We start from the raw sequence: 20,957 nt of genomic DNA, 5'->3' as shown, positions 1-20,957 counted from the left end.
TGTGTTTGCATACCTATCATTTTTGGTTGCACGAGGAGTCTTTGACAATGTACAACTTGGATTTCTTATGGTTGGTCACACTCATGAAGACATTGATGCATTGTTCAGTCGCTTTTCTGAGAAGGTTAGAAAAAAAGCCATTTTTACATTTCCACATTTGATGAAGATCTTCAGTGAGTGTGTTAGCATGCATCCAACACCTTTTCTCTTACAAAAGGTGTCAGACTTTAAAGGATTTGTAAAGGGGTTCTTACATGATGGAGCAGATAGCTTAGCGGGTCATTCAAAGCCATTGCAATTTAGGTTCTATATGAGTGATGGAATACCTTTGATGCAGTACAAAGTGCACCCTAAAAATGTGGATTGGTTACCCGAAAATGGTATAGAGTTATGGAAGAGAAATGACCAAGGAGGAGCCAGGTTTCCTGAAGGTGTTCCAAAAGTATTACCACCCTTTGAGTATGTTAAAGATAGTGAGAAAGTTATGGAAGGAATAAAGAAGTATGTTAGTTGGTGGAAAGATCACTTGCAAGAGAAAGGAGATGAAAGTGAGTATGCTAGGTGGATCAACCCAGTTCTTATGTACTGGGAGAATCTCATGCAAGCTATGCAAAACCCTGGACAAAGTGAAAACACTTTATTTGATGACTTTTGGCCAAGGAGTATGCGTGAACAAGATCATCCTCTTGAAGTTCCATTGGAAGATGGTCTAGATGAAGCACTTGACATAATAGAGGGCCACTATTGTGGTCCAATGCGCAACAAACCTGCTGAGGAGTTCAACCCAACTCTTGATGTGGCAAAGGGAGACTTTGTACTTGTGCAACCTTGTGATGAAAATTACCCAATTTGGTTAGGAGTGGCAGCAAGAGATATTGATCAGAACAATGACTCGGCAACCTATCTTCAAGTGAAGATACAATACTGGGCACCAATTTCAAAGAAGAAGAATGCAAGTGATGTGGAGGTTTACAAGGATTGTTGGAACAAGTATTGGAGAGAGAACATCAATGATCCTCAACGTTGGGAAGACACTAGCTGCATCATTTGGGCATGGAAGCCCAAGGGTGGACGAATTCCTGAGAAAATCAAGATTCCAAAGGCAATAATCCTCAAGGCCAAAGAGAGTCAATTGAAACTTGATGAACATGAGGCACGATCAAATGTCAATGCAAATGAAGAGGAATGATCGCTTAGCATTCACCTTTCAACTTTGTAATCTTCTAGTAATGGGTCCAATTAGTCCACCCATAGCTATGGTCATTATCAACATTGATAATGGCATCCCACCTTTGTAATCTTCAAGAAATCTTATTCAATATGAATGGTGTTTTTTTTCACATTAGTCACCCAAGTTTTTCTTGCAACTTACATTTTAATTGTTTTATCAAATGAAGCATGTGTGGGAAGAAAATTTTGGGTGCATGAGCATGTGTGTGTGTGTGCACGTGCGCGTGAGTGTGTGTGTGTGTGTGTGTGTATTTGTAAACTAACATGTGCAAAAACACTCTAGTGTATAGTATTGTTGTTGAAAACGGACCATATTGGATCTTGCAGACTCATAAGCATCCACTAAACATTGTATCTCAGTTTTCATATGTGCAACAACCTAGTACAATACAACCTTACCTCAAGTCCATGAGACACAAAGAATCGTCCCAAATATGTGAATTTTTCCCTATTTTTCTAAATAGGTGTTATTGCCAAAAATGTCAAGTTAATAAAGCGAAATGCCCAAAGGCAAAACGTCTCTTACCTCCTTTGGAGATCCCCAATGGTAAATGGGAGAGTATCTCTATGGATTTTATTGTGGGTCTACCAATCATTGTGTGAGGTCATGACTTGATTTGGTTGGTTGTAGACATGCTAACTAAACTTTGTAAGTTTATTCCGACCAAGTCCATTATTAAATCTAGAGTTAGCCACAAGCTATTTGTTGACAATCTATACACTTTATATGATTTGCCAGCAACATTGTGAGTGACCGTGACCCAAGTTTAACAATCAATTTTGGAAGGTTATCTCCCACCTAGAAATACAACTCAATATTACTACAGATCATCCAAAAACGGGTGGGCACACTGAACGAGTTAACCAAATGCTAGAGGATATGCTACGAGCATAAGTTAGAAAAATAAGCAATCCGATTGGGAAGATTACCTAAGTTTGCTTATTATTGTGCTAAGCATATTACAATACACTTTATTCCTTTCATGCTTATGTATGACTTTCAACTTAGATCACCAGTTACAACAAGATTGGCTATTGAGAAAATTCAGTAAGTCACGGATTTTATCCAAGATCATATTGATATGCTAAAAACTGCTCATCAAAACGTTCGACAAGCACAAGATCGATACAAAACGTATGCTGATGAGAAACATCGATAAGTAACCTCATGGAAGGAGAAGAGGTATTCTTAGGTGTTCTAGAGCATTCAAAAAGCCTGAAAATTGGGTCAACACGTCCTAATCTCCTAGATATTTTGGGTCGTTTAAAATACTCAAGCGAGTTGGAGATATGGTCTACAACCTTGCTCTACATGTGCACTCTCATTTTCATCCAGTTTTTCATGTAAGTCATTTATATAAATGCTTTCATAGGGACAACAATGTAAATGATCAGAATTTGGTCGATTACATTGAACCTCCAACCCAGCGGCATGAACCCGATACTCCACCTAGCCAACCTACCTACTCTTATAGGCAAACCCCCATGCCGGTCCACACCTAGACCTTGGCACAAGCTTCACAAGCCAAAGAATTGAATTATGCACTGAGTTGCATTGGTTTCTTGGGTTGTTACATCTTGGGGTGAGAAAATCGAGACTCTACGAGTAGAGTTAATCAACTCTACCTCCAACCTAGCCGCATGAACCCGATACTCTACCCAGCCTGCTTGCCTACTCTTATAGACAACCCCCCATGCCGGTCCACACCTAGGCCCTTGGCGTAAGCTTCACAAGCCAAAGAATGGATCATGCATTGAGTTGCATTGGTTTCTTGGGTGGTTGCATCTTGGGGTGAGCAAATCGAGACTCTACAACTAGAGCTGATGTATAAGGGAAAAACAAGATATCTAGCCTATAAGTTGTAGATCCCCCCTTTGTCCCCTCAAGGCACATGTAGTGCGTGATGTCCATTGCACATTCTTTGCTTAGTTAATATAACATCTCCACTCACAATTGTGAGTATGGCAAAAAATAAAATAAAATTCGAAGGCAATCTAAGCTACATAGATGATATGAGAAGAAGCTTATTTTGAAAACACTCCCAAAATGTTCAATGTAATAAGTGGACCAACTTTAAGTCAACTTGTGCTTTTGATTGACCATTTCTCTTCAAAACCAGGCACTAAAAGCTAATGTAATAAGTTAATGTCCATTCAATCAAGGTCTCATATAAAAAAGAATCTTTTTACAAATTTATTCCCTTCATTATACAAGATAGTCTCCACCAAAAATGGGCAGAGATTGGTAACGTGACAATTGTGGCAAAGGAAAGAGCATAAACAAAGGAAGTTATAAACATAGTCCCATTTTGCAATAGTTCTATATCCTCGCATTGAATCAAGTACTCGATTCATGCAGCCTCTAATGTATAGTTTTCCAAAAGAATTATAGTGGTAGGTAGGCTAGACAACACACTTATATCATGTTGTCAATGCATAAGCTCCATTGCTCATCTTAGCCTGCTAAATACACCATTTCAAAAAGGATGTCAGCATTGCTCATGTTTATCCTTAAGATGCTGGCTGTTTTGCAAATGTTGGTAATATATGTGACACATAAAGTTTTTGTATGTGTTTGGATCCACACTTGTCCATATTGTATACAAGACATTGTATGCATATCCTCGTGAATGTATCCATTGTAACCCAATAGATAAATGGCTAGTGTTATGTCTCTATGTGTGTGCTTGTTTGAGAGTGAGTATTCTGTGTGTGTGTGTGTGTGTGTGTGTGTGTGTGTGTGTGTGTGTGTGTGTGTGTGTGTGTGTGCGTGTGTTCGTTTGTGCATGTAGATGCTACCCATAGGAATACAACATATTGTGCATTATACCTAGAAATGTGAAATGTGAAATGTGTGTGTATGTGTATGCGACTAAGTTTCTACAGAAACCATGTATATGGATTGTATATAATATGCAAATGTTTGGGAATGTATACACAAACAAAGAAGTACATGCAATAGTATATACACACAAGCACATATAATTGGGCATATAAGTATTATGTACATGCAATTGCAGATCTTGGAGAGAGAGAGAGAGAGAGAGAGAGAGAGAGAGAGAACCTTTTTTAGCAAGCATCATCGAGGGAGGATTTCTTGAGTCCCTTTGAGGATGATGGAGGAGGAAGACCGCCTTGAAGGCAATGCAAGGGAGGAATGGTAGGGGATTGAGAAGCTCCAAAGATATTCCAGCAAAATGGATCATCCACATAAAATCCATGTTGAGGAAGCAACTCCACTTGAGCCAAAGTAATAGAAGTGCATGGCACCGTGTCACTACAAGCAAAATGCACAGGGCTACTTTTGCTATAAGTCCCTCTTATGTTGTGATAGGTTATGCCCGTCACTTCAACTGCAGATGATTGGTTCTTGCACTTGCTTCCATCACAATAATACTGGTCTATAATGATTGGATTGCTTATGTTCACTACATATATGTTCTTGTAGCTTATAGATTTAACAGATCCAGAACCTCCCTGCCACAAAATAGAGTACCATGGTTGTGATTTAATGATGACATAAAGTAGGGCCTATAATAGATTTATTTGAAAGAAATTTCTTTACACCTCTAAAACCCTATGAAAAGTGAAAAATAATAATAATGTCTAAACTACAAAGATGCAAATTAATAATAATGTTTAAACTACAAAGATGCATTTTTCAACATTTTTGCTGCAACAATACTTATGATGTTGACTATATTCACAGAATAATCTTTTGTCATGAAGGTAGAGCTTGAGAATTTTTCTTGTACTCTTATAACTCAATGGACATATTGCCACAAATAGAAACTCTCTCTTATAGAATATAATCTTTCACAATAAAATGCATGTACATTCTTTTAGCCGTTTCTATATCAAAACCTCCAAACATAAATATGTACCCAAGTGCTAGGCATTTTTCTAGAATTTTTCTTGAAGCAATATTTGTGCGGATTTACACATATGTGCACGAAAAGAAAGAGAGAGAGAGAGAGAGAGAGAGAGGGAGAGAGAGAGAGAGAGAGAGAGAGAGAGAGAGAGCTCTTCAATGCTTCAATTGAAACCTTTGTTTTATAGTAGTCTTTGTTAACTCTTATGTTACATGGATTCAATTCTTTTACTTGGCCATTGACTCATAAATATTTGGGGAAAAAAACATTTGATCCCTTTCCCTTGATGTGCAAATACATCACATTATGTATGCACATGTTTTAAAGCTATGTCTGTGCATACTTAGGGGCTCAGTTGTGCATTAGTCTATTAGGAAAGAGAAGGTACATGAAATTGTTGTGCAACACATGCACCCAAGCAGAGCTTGCATAGGAAGTTTTTGACATCTTCCCATGTGAAAAAAGGAGCTCTTTTCCCAATATTTTCCCCTATAGAGTTCAACATCATGAGCTATTGTGAGGAAGGGACCGCATGGCTAGCTAGGTGCAATTGGGGGGAAGTGGCGGCCCTAGTCCCCACCCAGCTAGGCATGTGGTCTCTCCCTCGCAATAACTTATGATGTTGTCATAGTCCCTATGTGGGAATTTGTCTCAAGCTTCGTGTGTCGAATGCTTTGAAATTGTGCATACCAAATTCAATTTATTTGTCTCTTCTTCCATAATATGCCCCTCCATGCCATGATTAACTCCTATTTGTGAAAGAGTTTGAACATGCATGACCTAGTATAAAATTTAAAGGATCCTGACTTGATTAAAAAAATTGATTCTACCCATTTGATAAAACATTGGGAACCCAGATACCAAAAATGCCCCCAATAACAGACACATATCACAAACAAAACTAAGATAATGATATACTAAAAGCTAAATGTGTCCTTTTAGGTGTTGTTTGTCTTTGTGCACATATGCATGCAAATCATCAAAGCACAAGATGACGGCTTAGCTACACCCATTCTCTTTCCACAATCGCAACATAACTTCTATCCATTAGTCATCTTAAATTTCCTTCTTGACTAAAAAATGAGCACTTAGCGCGTTGACCTAAAATACTGATGCGCATATTGTCGTTTTTTCACACATTAATCTATGTTTGAAACAAAAGATCTCAGTTCAAAGGTCAAGTTTTCTTTTATTTTTGGTCTTTTGGCATGATTTTGAGCCCATTACCTGCCATGTCTTGATTCTAACTCCATTTTGAGAATTTCTTATGAATACATCATGTATAGTGACATTTGACACACAAGCTTGCGTTTGTGCACGACCCAAACCTCCGAGACTGCAAAATGTCAAAACCTATAAATTGTTAGTAACTCTACACCACGTGACTTTGCTGAGCAGATAAAACCTTTACTTCTAAATAGATGCTAAGTGTTTTGTAATTGTATCAAGTAATGGAGGTTGTGAAAATATGAACAACTTTTCAATCCCTCACTCAATGAGATGATTAGTTCTTAATGTATTGTAAAGAAGAGCAATTAGCAAAGATACAAGTGTCTACTATTGCAGAGATGAGAAAATAAGTGTTCACCTTATACCATGACCAGCTTCACAAATGACATCATGGATGTTCAGGTTTGAGCTTCCGGTTTGTACTGATATACAATCATCACCTAAAGACATCCAAGAATACGATACAATCACATTTATTAGCTTACAATTTCACCCAAGAGCTTCCTGGTTTACGAAGACTTTACATAGGCCAAAACTAGCCTTCTTTCAAAATTGTGTTCAACATGCTCTTCCACTCATCCTCTATGAGATATGATGAAGGTAAGATCATGTACGATGGCGGCAAGAGTGACAGAGAGGCTTTGTCCTTGGATTACATTTGGACTTTGGATGCAAAAAAACAATGCAAACAAACCTGGTGAGACAAATGGGTCTATACTATAGGGACCAAACCCTAATGTTTAAAAACTTTGAGAGTTGAAGATAGTAGCTGTATTGAATAATGAAATCTAAGAGCCTAAAATTTAGATGAGAAACTTGGGCCCTTACCATTTTGTATGTACGAGTCAAAAATCTCCGCGTCTTGAGTGTTTTGAAGGTGGATGCCATCTGTGTTAGGGCTATAGCCAGGTGAGTGGATGCTGATGTTGCTAACCGTTACCCCATTGCAGTTATCAAACTTGAGATGTGTTTGAGGGCTATTTACGATCTTCAAATTCTTCACTGTCACATTATAGCTTCCATAAAACCTTATAGCCTGTGTATCAAAACCAAACTCCCATAAGGAATTACTATTGGTTCCTTTTGTTTGCATTGGGAGACAATGGGAGAGGAAAAAAAATTTAAATTCTAAGACTATTTTATGTTGAATAAGGCAATAAGTTGTCTATGGATGTAATTAAGATTATTAAATTTTGGAGGATTTAACATTTTACACATAAATAGCTGCAAATGAACCCTGTATTTTAGGGAAGAAAAAACTTATGGTGAGGGGTTTTGATTTACTTACGGTGGGGCGTATTTCATATTTCTTGCCCTGCAAAAAAGAAAACTGGATTATTAGTAGATAATGAAAAGGGGAAGTATGTATCACACATTTTGGAAAATAGCTCATTAGAGAGAATTAAGCAAGATGCCAACAGAGGCCTGGAGTGAAAGTAAAGGTACGAACTTTGGACTGCAGTCTGCATGAGGGTAAAACGTCTAAAGCAGTAGTTTTTTTGTTCGAATGCAAGTGGCGTCTCTCTCTCTCTCTCTCTCTCTCTCTCTCTCTCTCTCTCTCTCTCTCTCTCCGTCTCTCCGTGGACTGAAGCGATGAGGGGCTAGAACGGACGATGTTGTTGTTGAAGATTGTTGAAGATTGAGGGGCAAAGGGGAGGTCTTCATGCATAGAGGCTCGGGGATGAAGAAGGTGGGCGAGGTCCAAGGGAGGAGATGGGCAGACAGAGAGAGAGAGAAGGGGGGAGGAGTGGTGGCAAGGGGAATCTTTTCACTAATGATTTTTTTTAAGAACCTACCAGTATTGTATGTATGAAAAGGGGAAGATAGAACAATGTTCAGGAAAATTATAGCTCTGCTTACAATTGTGTTGGTTAGAGACTCAACAAAACAAGGTGAGACCTCACAACAGTCTATTAAAATATGGACAATATTACGGGGAGTGCCTGGTCGTAAAGGCGAGGGGCGTTCAAAAGAAGATTTAGAAATTTTCTCGTGTAGGAAAAGGGAGCATTTTTCAATGTTTTTCATAAACATCGTGAGCTTTTGGTCGGGAGGCACGACATACCTAGCTACGTACGATTGGGGGCAGGGGACCACCGGCCCCCACCACCGACGGTCCCCTGCCCCCAATCGTACCTAGCTAGGTATGTCGTGCCTTCCTCACAGAAGCTCATGATATTGAGGTAAGTCATAATGTGGGAATCATTATGAGAATCTGTCCAAAACTTCTTGTGGTTAAGCGTGCCTTTTACGGTTCAATCCCTACGACATGGGCCGGTGGTCCCTTGCCTCCAATCGTACCTAGCTAGGTATGCAGTGCCTCCTGACCAGAAGCTCATGATGTTAAGGTAAGTCATAACGTGGGGATTATTGTGAGAATCTGTCCAAAACTTCTCGTGGTTAAGCGTGCCTTTTACGCCTACGACATGCAGTTGTGCGTGTGGACGCAATCCCGTAAAATTAGCATCAGTATTTGCCCCCCCCCCCCAACAAAAAAAAAAGAAAAAAAAGAAAAAGAGGAGAAGCCCTTCTAGAGCGAAACAAAATAATGAGGGCTGTTAACATCTCCAAACTTCTTGGGTTGTGCATGTGGTTGAGTAGAAGAGACTTGATCAAGTAAGGGCTATTTTTCATGTGTAGAATTGTGAGGATATGCATTGGTCTTACTGATTGATAGAAATCCTAGATACAAAATGCAAATAGTTATTATTTCATATTGCAGCATGCAATAACAATTAAGACGAGAATAATGAACCCCTGCAGTATGTGGGTGCGGGTGTGTGGGACAATCCCGTAAAACTAGCTGATACGAAGCATGATCACATTGCAAAAAAGAAAAAAAACAGATGATAAATATTGAATAGCAAGTCTATCATTTGTGCTAGGTCAATACTTGGCTAGAGACTTTTGGATTGGTATGCACCTACAAGGGTAGGTTGTGGAGCAAAATGGCATCTCGAAGATTCCGGCTACTATAATAAAGATAGAGCCAAATATGTGATACTATTTTGAATTTAAAGAAATGATGAGAAAAGAAACCTGAACTCAGACAATTTTGATTTTATACATTTTGATTATTATGCAATCAAAATAGGTGCTGATTGGTAGGTTGTGGAGCAGAACGGTATCTCAAAGATTCCGGCTACTATAATAAGGATAGAGCCAAATACGTGATACTATTTTTAATAAAGTATAAAATTAATTTTTTAATTATTGGGACCTTTGGCAGCTAAGAAGCAAATTAGTCTTGAGAAAAATTGCTTTGATTTTTCAGAGAAGAATGGGGAAAATGTGGGTGCAGTAAAGCAAATGGAGTGGGAAGGAGAGGGGGGGTTACCTTCTTGGTGCAGTTGGTGGGCCACCAGGAGGCGCCTCTGCCATCCACAGTGCTGGCCCCTCCTCCTCCTCTCAGCTGCATGTCGTGCATCTTGGAGAAGGTGATCCATTGCAGCAGGCTCTTGCTCGCCACCCCCCACTTGCTCGGATTCTCTGGCGCCACGATGGCTCCATCCACCTGCACACACACGCAGTTTCTCTCTCTCTCTCTCTCTCTCTCTCTCTCTCTAGCGCGTGCGTCATCAATCTTCTCTGTGTGTGTGGAAGAGGCGATCTTATATCAGACGAGTTTCGAACTCCAGCACCTTAGTCAATCGAGAACTCACCTGGAAAACCATATTGGGCGCGCAGGGTCCCGAGAAGACAATTGGGCGGACAACAAATGTGAAATACTGCGGCACCGCAAAGATGGCATTCTCCACTTGACAAGCTTGCTGCCATGCGCCAAGGAATGCCTGCATCCATACACAACACACACACACCCACATTAGAGAGAGAGAGAGAGAGAGACAGAGAGAGCCCACAAATTGCTTTTGCTTCATCCTTGTAGAAAATAACAAAGAGGAAACTTGCCTGTGTGTCATCCGTTTCTCCATCGCCAATTGCTCCATAGGAAAGCACGTCAAAGACATTGGAGTAAGGTGCGTAGCTCTCCCCGTGCATGCGGGGCTGCGGGCTCCTCCTCTTGTGCAGATGGTGGCCCTTCCTGTGCTGCTTATGATGCCCCAGCTTATCATGAGTTCTAGTTGCTGAGGCCACACCACCACCACCACCACCACTCCTCGCAATTTGCCCTTGAATTGCAAGATGACCAAGAATGAAGAATGCGATGGCTACCCTCCAAACCCCACACAATGCCCCTTTGTGCGCCATTATATTCACCTTTATCACTCTCTACAATGCCTTACCTTTCCCACACAATGTGTCATGGAATAGCTACTTTTCAAGAGCTCTATTTTAGGTATCAACTCCTATGTTGTTAAGCTTTCCTCCCACAGCTAGCAAATGTATATATCTTGCATCTAGCTCCATCAAGCGCTTGTGGTTGCTTTGCAAGCCTCATTTTGGTTGTTCTTGTCTCACACGATTTAGACGAACATGTGTTAGCACATAACACCTTCATAGACTCAAGCATCAAACAACGCCAACTCACAATTAGAATCCATATATGCAAAGATAGAGTCGATTAAGTGACATATGAGCATAGCACATTGTCATTAAGAGCTTGAATAACCTTCTTTCTAATGACTGTGTAAGCTAGCACAAGTAGTAGTTGAAGCCTCAAAGCAAACCCACAAATTTTTCCAAAGAGATGAAGCTTGACATATAAAGGGACTGTGCCCAAATATGGCATGAACATGCAATAGCCTCAAGCTAGAAGAAGTTATAGAAGAAGGGATTGTACAACAACTTTTAAATATAGTGCAAGGTGGTAGTGGGTGGTGGTGGTGAGCTCCCATCTTGTGTGATCTCAATGAGAACCCCATTGTTGGGTAAGAATAAGAATGAGGAGTGAGCACCTCATGACAAGAAAATAATTGCTAAAGAGGAAGGTTAAAAGGTATGAATTTGAATTCTCTAGCAGGCTCTTCAGCTATAAAAGTTCTGAGCCACCGGTTAGTTTATCTCTTCACCAAGTTTACCATGCCATTTTTTAACTTATAGAACCTTGGACCATCAAAATAAGGATCTCTGGCAAAGTGACACTTGGCAGAAAGACACTCCACAGATGAGCACTTCAATGGATAGAATGCACTTGAAAACAAACAAACAAAGAATGTAAGACTCGATGCCATTGTAAATGTAAAAGAAAAATTTATTTTTTAAAACAATTTTTTTGAAATAATAACAATTACCATACAAAGGAGTTTCTTCTTATGAATTTGTATATGTTAGTTTTTCTAGTGTAGATTAAAGTGAGTGAATATTAAAGAGCATAGTGTTAATACTCAAGAGAGTACACCTTCCATTCATGCCAATGTTCAATTGGAGTTCAATGCGAGGGGTATTTTATCTTCACAAATTATGTAAATGGATAGTAAAAATGACACATGTAAAAACCCCTCTTCAAATACACCTTGTATAAGATTTTCTTGTAGTGTACACATTTAGGTTATATCATAGCCTCAAAACTTCTTTGCCGCTTTTATCAAGCAATACTACTAGAAGCCCTTGTATCTATATACACAATGATTTTGGCAAAATTTTTCAGTTTAGCATTTTCATTGCATTTGGATGGATAGTTTATGCTTTTTGACCAAAATGTCACCAAAACAAGTAACATTTGTGTCTGAAAATGATCAGCATTTTATGTTAAGAGCCCAAGTTATCATCTAAATTAATCCTTGTTTAATTATATCATCTTCTATTGAGTGCTAACCATTCTTCCTATGAAGAGTTGCCCCAAAAAAATGTCTTTGGAGATGTTTGCAAGATTAATATTAAGGGGTATTTTGAGAATTTCGGTAAAAATTAAGGACGTGTATTGTGTGTGTGTGTGTGTGTGTGTGTGTGTGTGTGTGTACACTTTACATATTTTACTGATTGGAAAAAATTACTCCTCTTTCTTCATAAATGTATAAGTTTCTCTAAAAATTGAATGAAAAATGTCCTTGTTGTAAGTGTAAAACTGTAATTGATATGAACTCTCTATGAACTATAGTATACCCTCCTGTCAAGCACAAGTGATACACCTATACCTACAAGGTGCACCTTGCCGTGCTTTTATTTAGCTTTTAGCTCATAAATAATCCCTCTGAACCTTGCACATGTTGGAATTAGGGTTGCAGAGAAACACACACAGCTTGGAGAAGACGAAGGAAGCTCAAGGCACACAATAGAGAGTTTGTTACTTAGTGTGCAATGGAACTTGATAGATAGCCCTAGAGTGATGGGCGTATATACAATGCACGGGGAAAAAAACCTCCTAAAGAGGGAAAAAATGCCCCGGCGGTCCTAGTGTGTTCACACACATCACTACCACATGTATATGGTAACAAATCCCCCCTGGAGTGATGCGGTGAACGAGAGTTGGCACATGAGTAAAGGGAAGTGCCATGCCTTGAGGACAGGATCAGTCCACAAAGGGGAGTAAGCCCAAAGCTTTGCGGAAAGCTTCAAGCTTCTCACGAGACAATGCCTTTGTGAAAAGATCTGCAAGGTTGTCTTGTGTTGGCACATAAGCCAAGCTGATCTCTCCTGCTGAGAGCCTCTCCCTGACATACTGGTAATGCACCTCAATGTGCTTTGTGCGAGCATGAAAAACTGGGTTCCTCGCAACTGCCAATGCCCTCTGACTGTCAGTGTAGATAGTGTTGGCAGTGTCCTGTCCAACACCCAAATCAGCCATAAGGCGTCTGAGCCATACACACTCAACCGTAGCTGTGAAGACTGCCCTGTACTCAACCTCACAACTCGAAGTGGCCACAGTAGGTTGCTTCTTGCTCAACCATGATATACATGAACTGCCAAGCATGAAACAAAAACCACTTGTGGACACTCGCGTGTCAAAACAACTAGCCCAATCTGAGTCCGAAAAAGCATGTAAGCCTGGCAGCAATGATCCCCCCTTCGGATAAAACAAGCCAAGATGTAAAGTGCCACTAAGGTAGCAGAAAATCCTCTTGACAGCCTGCCAATGCTTAGACCCTGGGCTATGCATAAATCTGCTGACCTGTGAGACTGCAAACTGAATATCCGGCCTCGTGTTGCATGCATAAATGAGGCAGCCAACAGCAGTTTGGTAAAGAGTGACATCAGCAGGATCGCCAGCATCATGTAGACTCAACTTCAAACCTGTTTCCATGGGAGTGGCAATAGGTTTGCAATCCTCAAGTCCAAACTTACATAGCAATGTCTCTATGTAACTTTTCTGACACAAGGCAATACCACCATCACACTGCTTAAACTGTATACCCAAGTAATGATGCAATAGCCCCAAATCTTTCATCTTGAAAGTAGCATTCAAATCAGCCTTAAATTCAGCAATATGTCTCTCATTTGGTCTAGTGATCAGCAAATCATCAACATAAAGAACCACGATGAGAAATACATCACCCTCACGCTTTACATACAATGTGCTTTCTGTTGGACTGTTACGAAAGCCTTGTTTGACCAAATGAGTGTCAGCTTTCGCATACCAAGCACAAGGAGATTGATTCAACCCATACAAAGCCTTGTTACATTTGCACACTTTGTCCTCTTGTCCTTTTATGACAAAACCGCGAGGCTGCGTTACATAAACTTCCTCAAATATGTCACCATTCAAGAAAGCAGTAACAATGTCTGATTGATGTACATCCCAACCAAAATGAGCTGCCAATCCACATAGAAAACACACAGTAGTCATACGACAAGTGGGAGCAAAAGTCTCTTCATAATCTATGCCTTTTTGCTGTGCATAACCCTTTGCAACAAGTCGAGCCTTATGGCGATCAATCTCACCATCCGGCTTGCGTTTCAACTTGTAAACCCACTTCGTACCAATGGCCTTTTTGCCAGGAGGCAAATCACATAAAGTCCATGTGTCATTTTCTATAAGTGCATCATATTCTGATTGCATGGCAACCATCCAATTTTCTGAATTCTGTGCTTCATCAAAAGACAGAGGCTCCTCAACATCATGTAAACTAGACACAGCCAAAGCATAACAATCTGATGCATAAGATGCATGGCGAGAGCCTGAACGAGTACGACTAGACAAAGGTGCATCCAATTTACTGTCACGCAAAGTGTGCACCAGCCATTTTGGCATACCTCTAGCTTGCTCATTTTCAGCCCTTTCCTCATCAAGTACATCATGTACATCTGCATCAGTAATAGGCTGATCTAAAACATTTTCAGAAACCCCCATAGGCTGTACATTTGCCTCATTGGAACTTACATTCGTATTTCCACCACTGAAAAGAGGCAACAAAGTGTCATAAATGTCCTGTGAGCTTACATTATTGTCTCTAGTACATGACAGCAAGGGCTGAACAGAATCTTCCACAAACACTACATCCCAAGAAACCAGAATACGTTTTTTTTGCGGATGATACAACCTGTAACCTTTGCTTTCAGCACTATAACCAACAAAAATACATTTGACAGCCTTATCATCCAATTTTCTGCGCTGCACTTGTGGCACCAAAGCATATGCCAAATAGCCAAAAACACGCATGTGCTCAATAGAAGGCTTTCTATCATGCCATGCTTCATATGGAGTAATAGACTGCAAAGCTTTCGTAGGACACCTGTTAAGTACATAAGTGGCACACATGATGGCCTCAAGCCAAAAAGAATGCGGCAAAGCTTGACTTTTGACCATACATCGTGCCATTTCTGTCAGTGACCTGTTTTTCCTCTCAGCAACACCATTTTGCTGAGGTGTATAAGGCATTGTACATTGGTGTTTTATCCCACGACTAGCCAGAAATGCATTAAATTCATGAGACATATACTCCCCCCCTCGATCGGAACGGAGGGTGCCCATAGTACATTTCGAGACATTTTCAGCCATAGCCAGAAATTGTTTGAAGCACATAAAGACTTCGGACTTTGCTTTAAGTGGAAATACCCATGCATGCTTGGAGTAATCATCAATGAAAGTCACGAAGTACAGGTAATTGCCCAAGGACGGAGTTTGCATGGGCCCACAAACATCACTATGCACAAGCTGCAACCTGCATGTGGCCCGAACTGAACCATCCTTTGGAAACTTAGAACGCTGCATCTTACCCAAAATACAGCCTTCACAAACATGTTTGACAGGTGCTTCAAGAGCTAGGTGGCAAAGAAGCAACCATATCAGATTTTTGCAAACGCAGCAAACTGACAAAATTCATATGACCAAAACGTGCATGCCAAAGTTTTGCATCTGAAATAGCCCTTGAATCTGCAACAACATTTGCAAAGTTTTGTCCACACTTGTCATACAAAGTGAGCTTATACAGCCCACGACACAAAAGCCCAGATGCAACAATTTCATCACCAAAACTGAGATCATGAATTGTACATCTGTCATCCACAAATTTGACTACAAGTCCAAGTCTAGCAAGTGCGGATACAGACAAGAGATTCTTCTTGATCCCAGGTACATAAAGTGCATCAACAAGTGTGAAGGAACTGCCATTAGCAGCAGTGAGCACAATCTTTCCAACTCCCTGAACTGGATAAGAGGCGTTGTTGGCACAAGTGACTGAATTCCCATGAGGGACAAACTCAAGAGAGGTAAACAATTCACGATGTGAGGTAATGTGCTTTGTAGCACCACTATCGAAACACCACACATGTGAATCTGCAGCAACAACTGACAAGCATGCATCATGGACAACAGGATTGTAAGTGCACTCTGCGCTAAAAGCCCATTCTGCATCAACATCAGCAACACAGTCTCCTTTCACAGAAGACTCAACAATGACTGCATTTGTAGTGGAACCAGCATTTGCAGTGGAACCACCCTCTTTCTTCTTAGCCTCTTTGGTCTTCAACTTAGGACACGACTTGATCAAGTGATCATTGGCTTTACAATAATGGCAACGCATCTTCTTTTTTCCCTTTTCACCAGAATTTCCAGACGAATTGCTGCCAGCAGAAGCATTAGGAACATAATTTTTGCCACTCGCAGCAGAACCATAAGAAGTGGCTGCATTATTGTTACCACCCTTTCTTTGAGAAGCAATAAAAGCCTGTTCAACTGCACGCTGCCTAGTCCTGTTTTTTCTGGAAAGTGACTCTTGCAACAGCAATGTGCATAATGCATCAAACTTGACAACTTCAGGATTTCCTTGGGTCATCAGTCTCCAAGTACTAGCAAAAGTCTGGTAGGAATCTGGTAAGGCATCAAGAACAGCCTGCACAAGGGAACTGTCTGAAATGACTTCACCTGCAGAAATAAGCTGCTCATTGATATCCTTGACACTAGCAAGGAAAGTGTCCATATCATCTTCCTCATACATAATCTTCGACTCCAACTCTTTACGCAACAAAGCAATTTTAGCCTCATTGTGGCTTGCATAAAGACCTGCTAAAATATCCCAAGCCTGTTTTGCTGATTTTGCTGAACGGATGTGAGGAACAATGGTGCGCTTCACAGACAACGCAATCAATGCATGAGCCTACGCATCCTTAACATCCCAACGAGATTGTTCTGTCGTAGGCAAAACAACTCTAACAGCTGCAATCCTTGCAACAAGACCTGCAATATCCTCAACATCGCCTACATCCTCAGAACCAGGACGTACATCAATGCCTTGCACAATGTTCCAGACACCTTTTGACACAAGAACATGTTGCATCATATAAGCCCACATAGGGTAGTTGTCCCCATCCAACCTGTCCTTAGCAGCAAACATCTTGAACACATCTGTGTTGTTGTTGTCAGCCATGGTAAATGCTGCACCTGATGTGAAAACTGCCCGAAAATAGGAGAAATGGAGCGGGAAAAACCTATGCTGTATAGCACAAACCGTAGAAGACTATAAGGCAGCTGTTATGCAGAAAACGGCACTGACAGAAATTCTGCACAAAATGACGAAATAGCCTGTGTAGCCTGTAGTGGAAACAGAGGACGAAATGAGCCCAAATCAAAATTCTGAGCAGACCAAGCTCTTCGAGACTCCCCAAAATATTTGTCTACCTACGAACGCTCGCCAAAGCTCACTGAAATCGGAGAAAGTGAGCAGGCGTGTGCTGGAGCAGCTGGCGACTAAGCCCGGAAGGACGTGACCTGCTCTGATACCAATTGTTGGAATTAGGGTTGCAGAGAAACACACACATCTTGGAGAAGATGAAGGAAGGTCAAGGCACACAATAGAGAGTTTGTTACTTAGTGTGTAATGGAAAGATAGATAGCCCTAGAGTGATGGGCGTATATACAATGCACGGGGGAAAAAACCTCCTAAAGAGGGAAAAAATGCCCCGGCGGTCCTAGTGTGTTCACACACATCACTACCACATGTATATGGTAACAGAAAACTCTACGTTTGATAAAATAGATTATTTTTTAACCAAAGTGAGATGTATCTCTCTTTTTTAGCTAGCTTTTTGAGCTAAATTCATAAATTCAAATGCATTCATGAAGGAGAATCTCACGCATGCATGGGGGAGGACTAGACCCAATCTATGCACCTTGTCTTCTTTGTCTCCATCTTTTTAGACGTGTGTGCAATTTTTGTGTATAAGTGTTCTATGTCTACATATCGTTGTGCGCAACATATTTATAATAGCATTCCCCTACTCACAAAAATGTGTTTCTTTGAACTACATCATGGTTTGAGAACATCCTTCCTCATGGAAAAGCATATTGGTAGGAGCAGATTGAAAAAAGCAAAGAGGTTTCTTAGCTAGATTAGTTTTAGCCTACTAATCTTTGCAATATTCTCAATCTATGCAATATTCAAAGCAGCGCAAACGCAAAAAAGATAGTCTGATACTCTTGCTAGGCTAATCTACAAGTTTGCAAAATACCCTCGGTACGATGAAGAGGAGCTAAAGAAAAAACTCAACAAAAGGTGGTAAATCGGGAGTTTGACTCAATGGGCATTATGGCATACCTTCAAGTCCTTACTCTAATGCATGTGGACTTAGAGAAATGCAGTCCTCTTCCGTAATTCTAGACTATGTGCTACATATATATACTTAAAGTTGAGTTAACATGAGCTTACAGAAACTTCTTCAGCAACCTTAAGGAAGTTCTTCATCTTACTCTCCACCAAATTTAGAGATAGACCAGATGGCCATTTGGTTTAGAGAGCTAGCAAAGGTTTACTCTCCCACAAGAGTTCTACTACTTCAAGAGTGGAAGACCTTCCGTTCAAGTGATAACACATTCATGATTCGTACTAGACATTTTGATACATTGGTCAAGGCAACCATGTTGGTTGCTAAGTGAGGCATAATCTGTGAATCTTTTTTGTTTGTTTCATACTCACAATTGCTAGTGATAGAGCTATATTATCTCAGAAATGAATGCACAAGAAGTCTCAAGATTTGTCTATGCCTTGAGGTGCCTAAAATGTACAAAAGGAAGTAGAACTTTGCCTTTTCATAGCTTTGACTCATAGGTGGAAGACCGCAGTTAACACTTTCTGAAAAGTGTTTCCTTCCACGCATCAAAGTCCTTGTTTTTCTTGATACAGAGAATTCAATCCCTGAAGTTCCTATATGACTTCTTCAAATTTGGTTGTCACCGGGTTTCTTTTGAATACTCAAGCAAGAGACTCGCTTGGTTTCTGAAAACTTTTCCTCCTAGAATTAGATCATTCTTGAAAAAGCGGATCTTCCAAGTCCTCTTCACCCATTTGCAGAGTTTACCCAAAAAAGACCTCCTGTGGTCCTTTCATGGCCAAGCAGTCTTTGAATAGATAGAGGGGTTCTTCAATTGCCTTCGTAAATCTTGAGCACAAGTCTGGCGGCTTACTGCTCCCAGTTGGTATGGGCCCCCATAGCACCTTCCAAACGTCCAAACCAAAGTAGGAAGAATGAAGACACCTCAACGAAAAGAGATGTTGTAAGTAATTTGAAAATAAAAAAAGATACTCAAAATCTCTTTATATTTGATGCAAAAAGAGCTAGAGGGCATAGTTAGGTCGCCAACACCATATAATCATTTGCATATTGTGGAGGGAATCGAGAAAGATGTATGAGAGGGCTAGAAGAGTAATCTTATGTTAAGAACTGATCCATGTGGCTTGCACTCTTATTACCAGCTCCTCTATTGGATAGGTATTGTTCCTTGATCACCACATTAGTAAAATATCTCCCCAACCTCGTGTACGCTAGCAAATACCATAGGCATTCGAAGGCTTAGTGAAGCACATGATGAAGGGGCTCTCCCGATTGATGTTTGAGTTGCTATCAATGTTCGGGAAAAATCATTTTTCCAAACATACAAAATTCCTTTCCTTTACCAAGAGGAAATTTTTAAAAAGTACATTGTTTTTTGGGATTTTTACACTATTTTTCTTTATTTTAGGGCGGATTTTCTCCTTTTCCCCTTGCCCTCAACCAGCATTTTAAAAATTGAAAACGACACGATATTAAGGTGAGACACATTTTTCCCAAACATTGCTTGCTATTGAAAAGGGCTTAAAAGAGTAAGTGGATATTAAAATGTAAGAGTGCCACTGGTTTTAAGAAAGGTGTTCGCTTAAATTAATATTGCTTAAATCAAATGACTTTTATGTGACTATAATTAGAAAGAATCAAATGAAAATAGAGTACGTGACTACATTACAATATATATTTAGTTAGGGTTGTAGGCGGGAGGTGGAGTATGGTTGATTACACGATGGTGCACTTTGTCGTCTGCAAAAGCTCTAGCGACTCATGCACCGCCTCGTCAGACAGCGTGACTACCTCCTCATCCAGCTCCCGTGACCAAAAAGCCACCCTTTATCACTGCGTTCAGGTAACAAGGCCGTCACAATGCAGGCGGAGGCACTGCCTCTGGTAATTCTTTCTCTCTCATATGCGCAAGAAACTGCCAACCGACGGGTGGATATTCCTCCATGAAGCCACAAACTTTTGCCTGGTTTCTCAACGGCTGTGAATCTTCATGTCTATCGCTGCAATTGGAACTACACCCTCTCCTCTGCCTTGCCTTCACTGAATATCGTGGGTCTTGCACGCAGCACAACACGATTGTTAGACCAGGATATGTCAGGCATCTTCCATTTTCTCCAGCCTTTTCTAGGTGCCTGCAACCTTGTGTATGTGCGTTCAGTGGCTGAGAAGTTGTTCCTCTCTCTCTCTCTCTCGATCTCTCGATAGTTTCCTACTACGTTTCTTCTTCTCTCTCTCTCTCTCTCTCTCTCTCTCTCTCAAAAGTGGGCTTTGACCCTTTTAATTTTATGAAACAATTCAACACTAAGCATTACAAATAGCAAATAGCAAATCTAGAAGTGAAAAACGTATATGACGCCTACAAAAGCATAGGGAATGAACCACCAAGGATACAAGGGAAAACACGGGAGATACATTGAAGAGCTGGAGGCTAAAGGGAGAAGGGGGCAACTATAGTGGCAGACCCGCCCCTCACCCAACGTCTCTGGTAGTGGTTCACACCCTCTTCTCTACGGGCCCCAAAGTGCTAAATTACTCTTTGGGATCGATTACTCACTCAAATCTCTTGTGTCGATTAAGAAAAAATCCTCAGTGGAGAAAGTGTTGGTTCTCAATTTAATACAATAGCATTGGCCATGTCACCTTAAAGGACAATCATAGAGGAGAGCCACAACATAAAATAGCCACTCAACTTGCGAACACAACTAAAAACTCTATCTAAGGATCTCTCTCTCTCTCTCTCTC

At 40.5% G+C, this 20,957-nt stretch overlaps 1 protein-coding gene across 3 annotated transcripts; it reads right to left on the bottom strand.

Moving 5' to 3' along the window:
• Positions 1 to 3,361: 3,361 nt before the first annotated feature.
• LOC147422367 (polygalacturonase At1g48100-like) lies at positions 3,362 to 11,123 on the bottom strand. 3 transcript variants are annotated; one of them, XM_086503777.1, is made up of 9 exons: positions 10,242 to 11,118; positions 9,995 to 10,123; positions 9,670 to 9,846; positions 7,621 to 7,647; positions 7,161 to 7,368; positions 6,691 to 6,772; positions 6,330 to 6,438; positions 4,295 to 4,707; positions 3,362 to 3,693 (listed from the first exon to the last, which is right to left on the bottom strand). In XM_086503777.1, the coding sequence occupies exons 1-8, from the start codon at positions 10,539 to 10,541 to the stop codon at positions 4,300 to 4,302; spliced, it is 1,440 nt and encodes a 479-aa protein (XP_086359903.1). In that variant the 5' UTR covers positions 10,542 to 11,118; the 3' UTR covers positions 3,362 to 3,693; positions 4,295 to 4,299. The 3 variants fall into 3 exon arrangements, with proteins under 3 accessions (XP_086359903.1, XP_086359902.1, XP_086359904.1); XM_086503776.1 differs by having other exon boundaries at positions 3,362 to 3,690; positions 10,242 to 11,116; XM_086503778.1 differs by lacking the exon at positions 7,621 to 7,647 and having other exon boundaries at positions 3,362 to 3,690; positions 10,242 to 11,123.
• Between the last annotated feature and the right edge of the window lie 9,834 nt (positions 11,124 to 20,957).

This window comes from Adiantum capillus-veneris, chromosome 27 (assembly GCF_014529385.1).
Source record: "Adiantum capillus-veneris isolate H3 chromosome 27, ASM1452938v2, whole genome shotgun sequence".
NCBI lineage: Eukaryota > Viridiplantae > Streptophyta > Polypodiopsida > Polypodiales > Pteridaceae > Adiantum > Adiantum capillus-veneris.
Note: the sequence above shows the minus strand (reverse complement) of the source record. Positions and strands in the feature narration are given on the sequence as shown.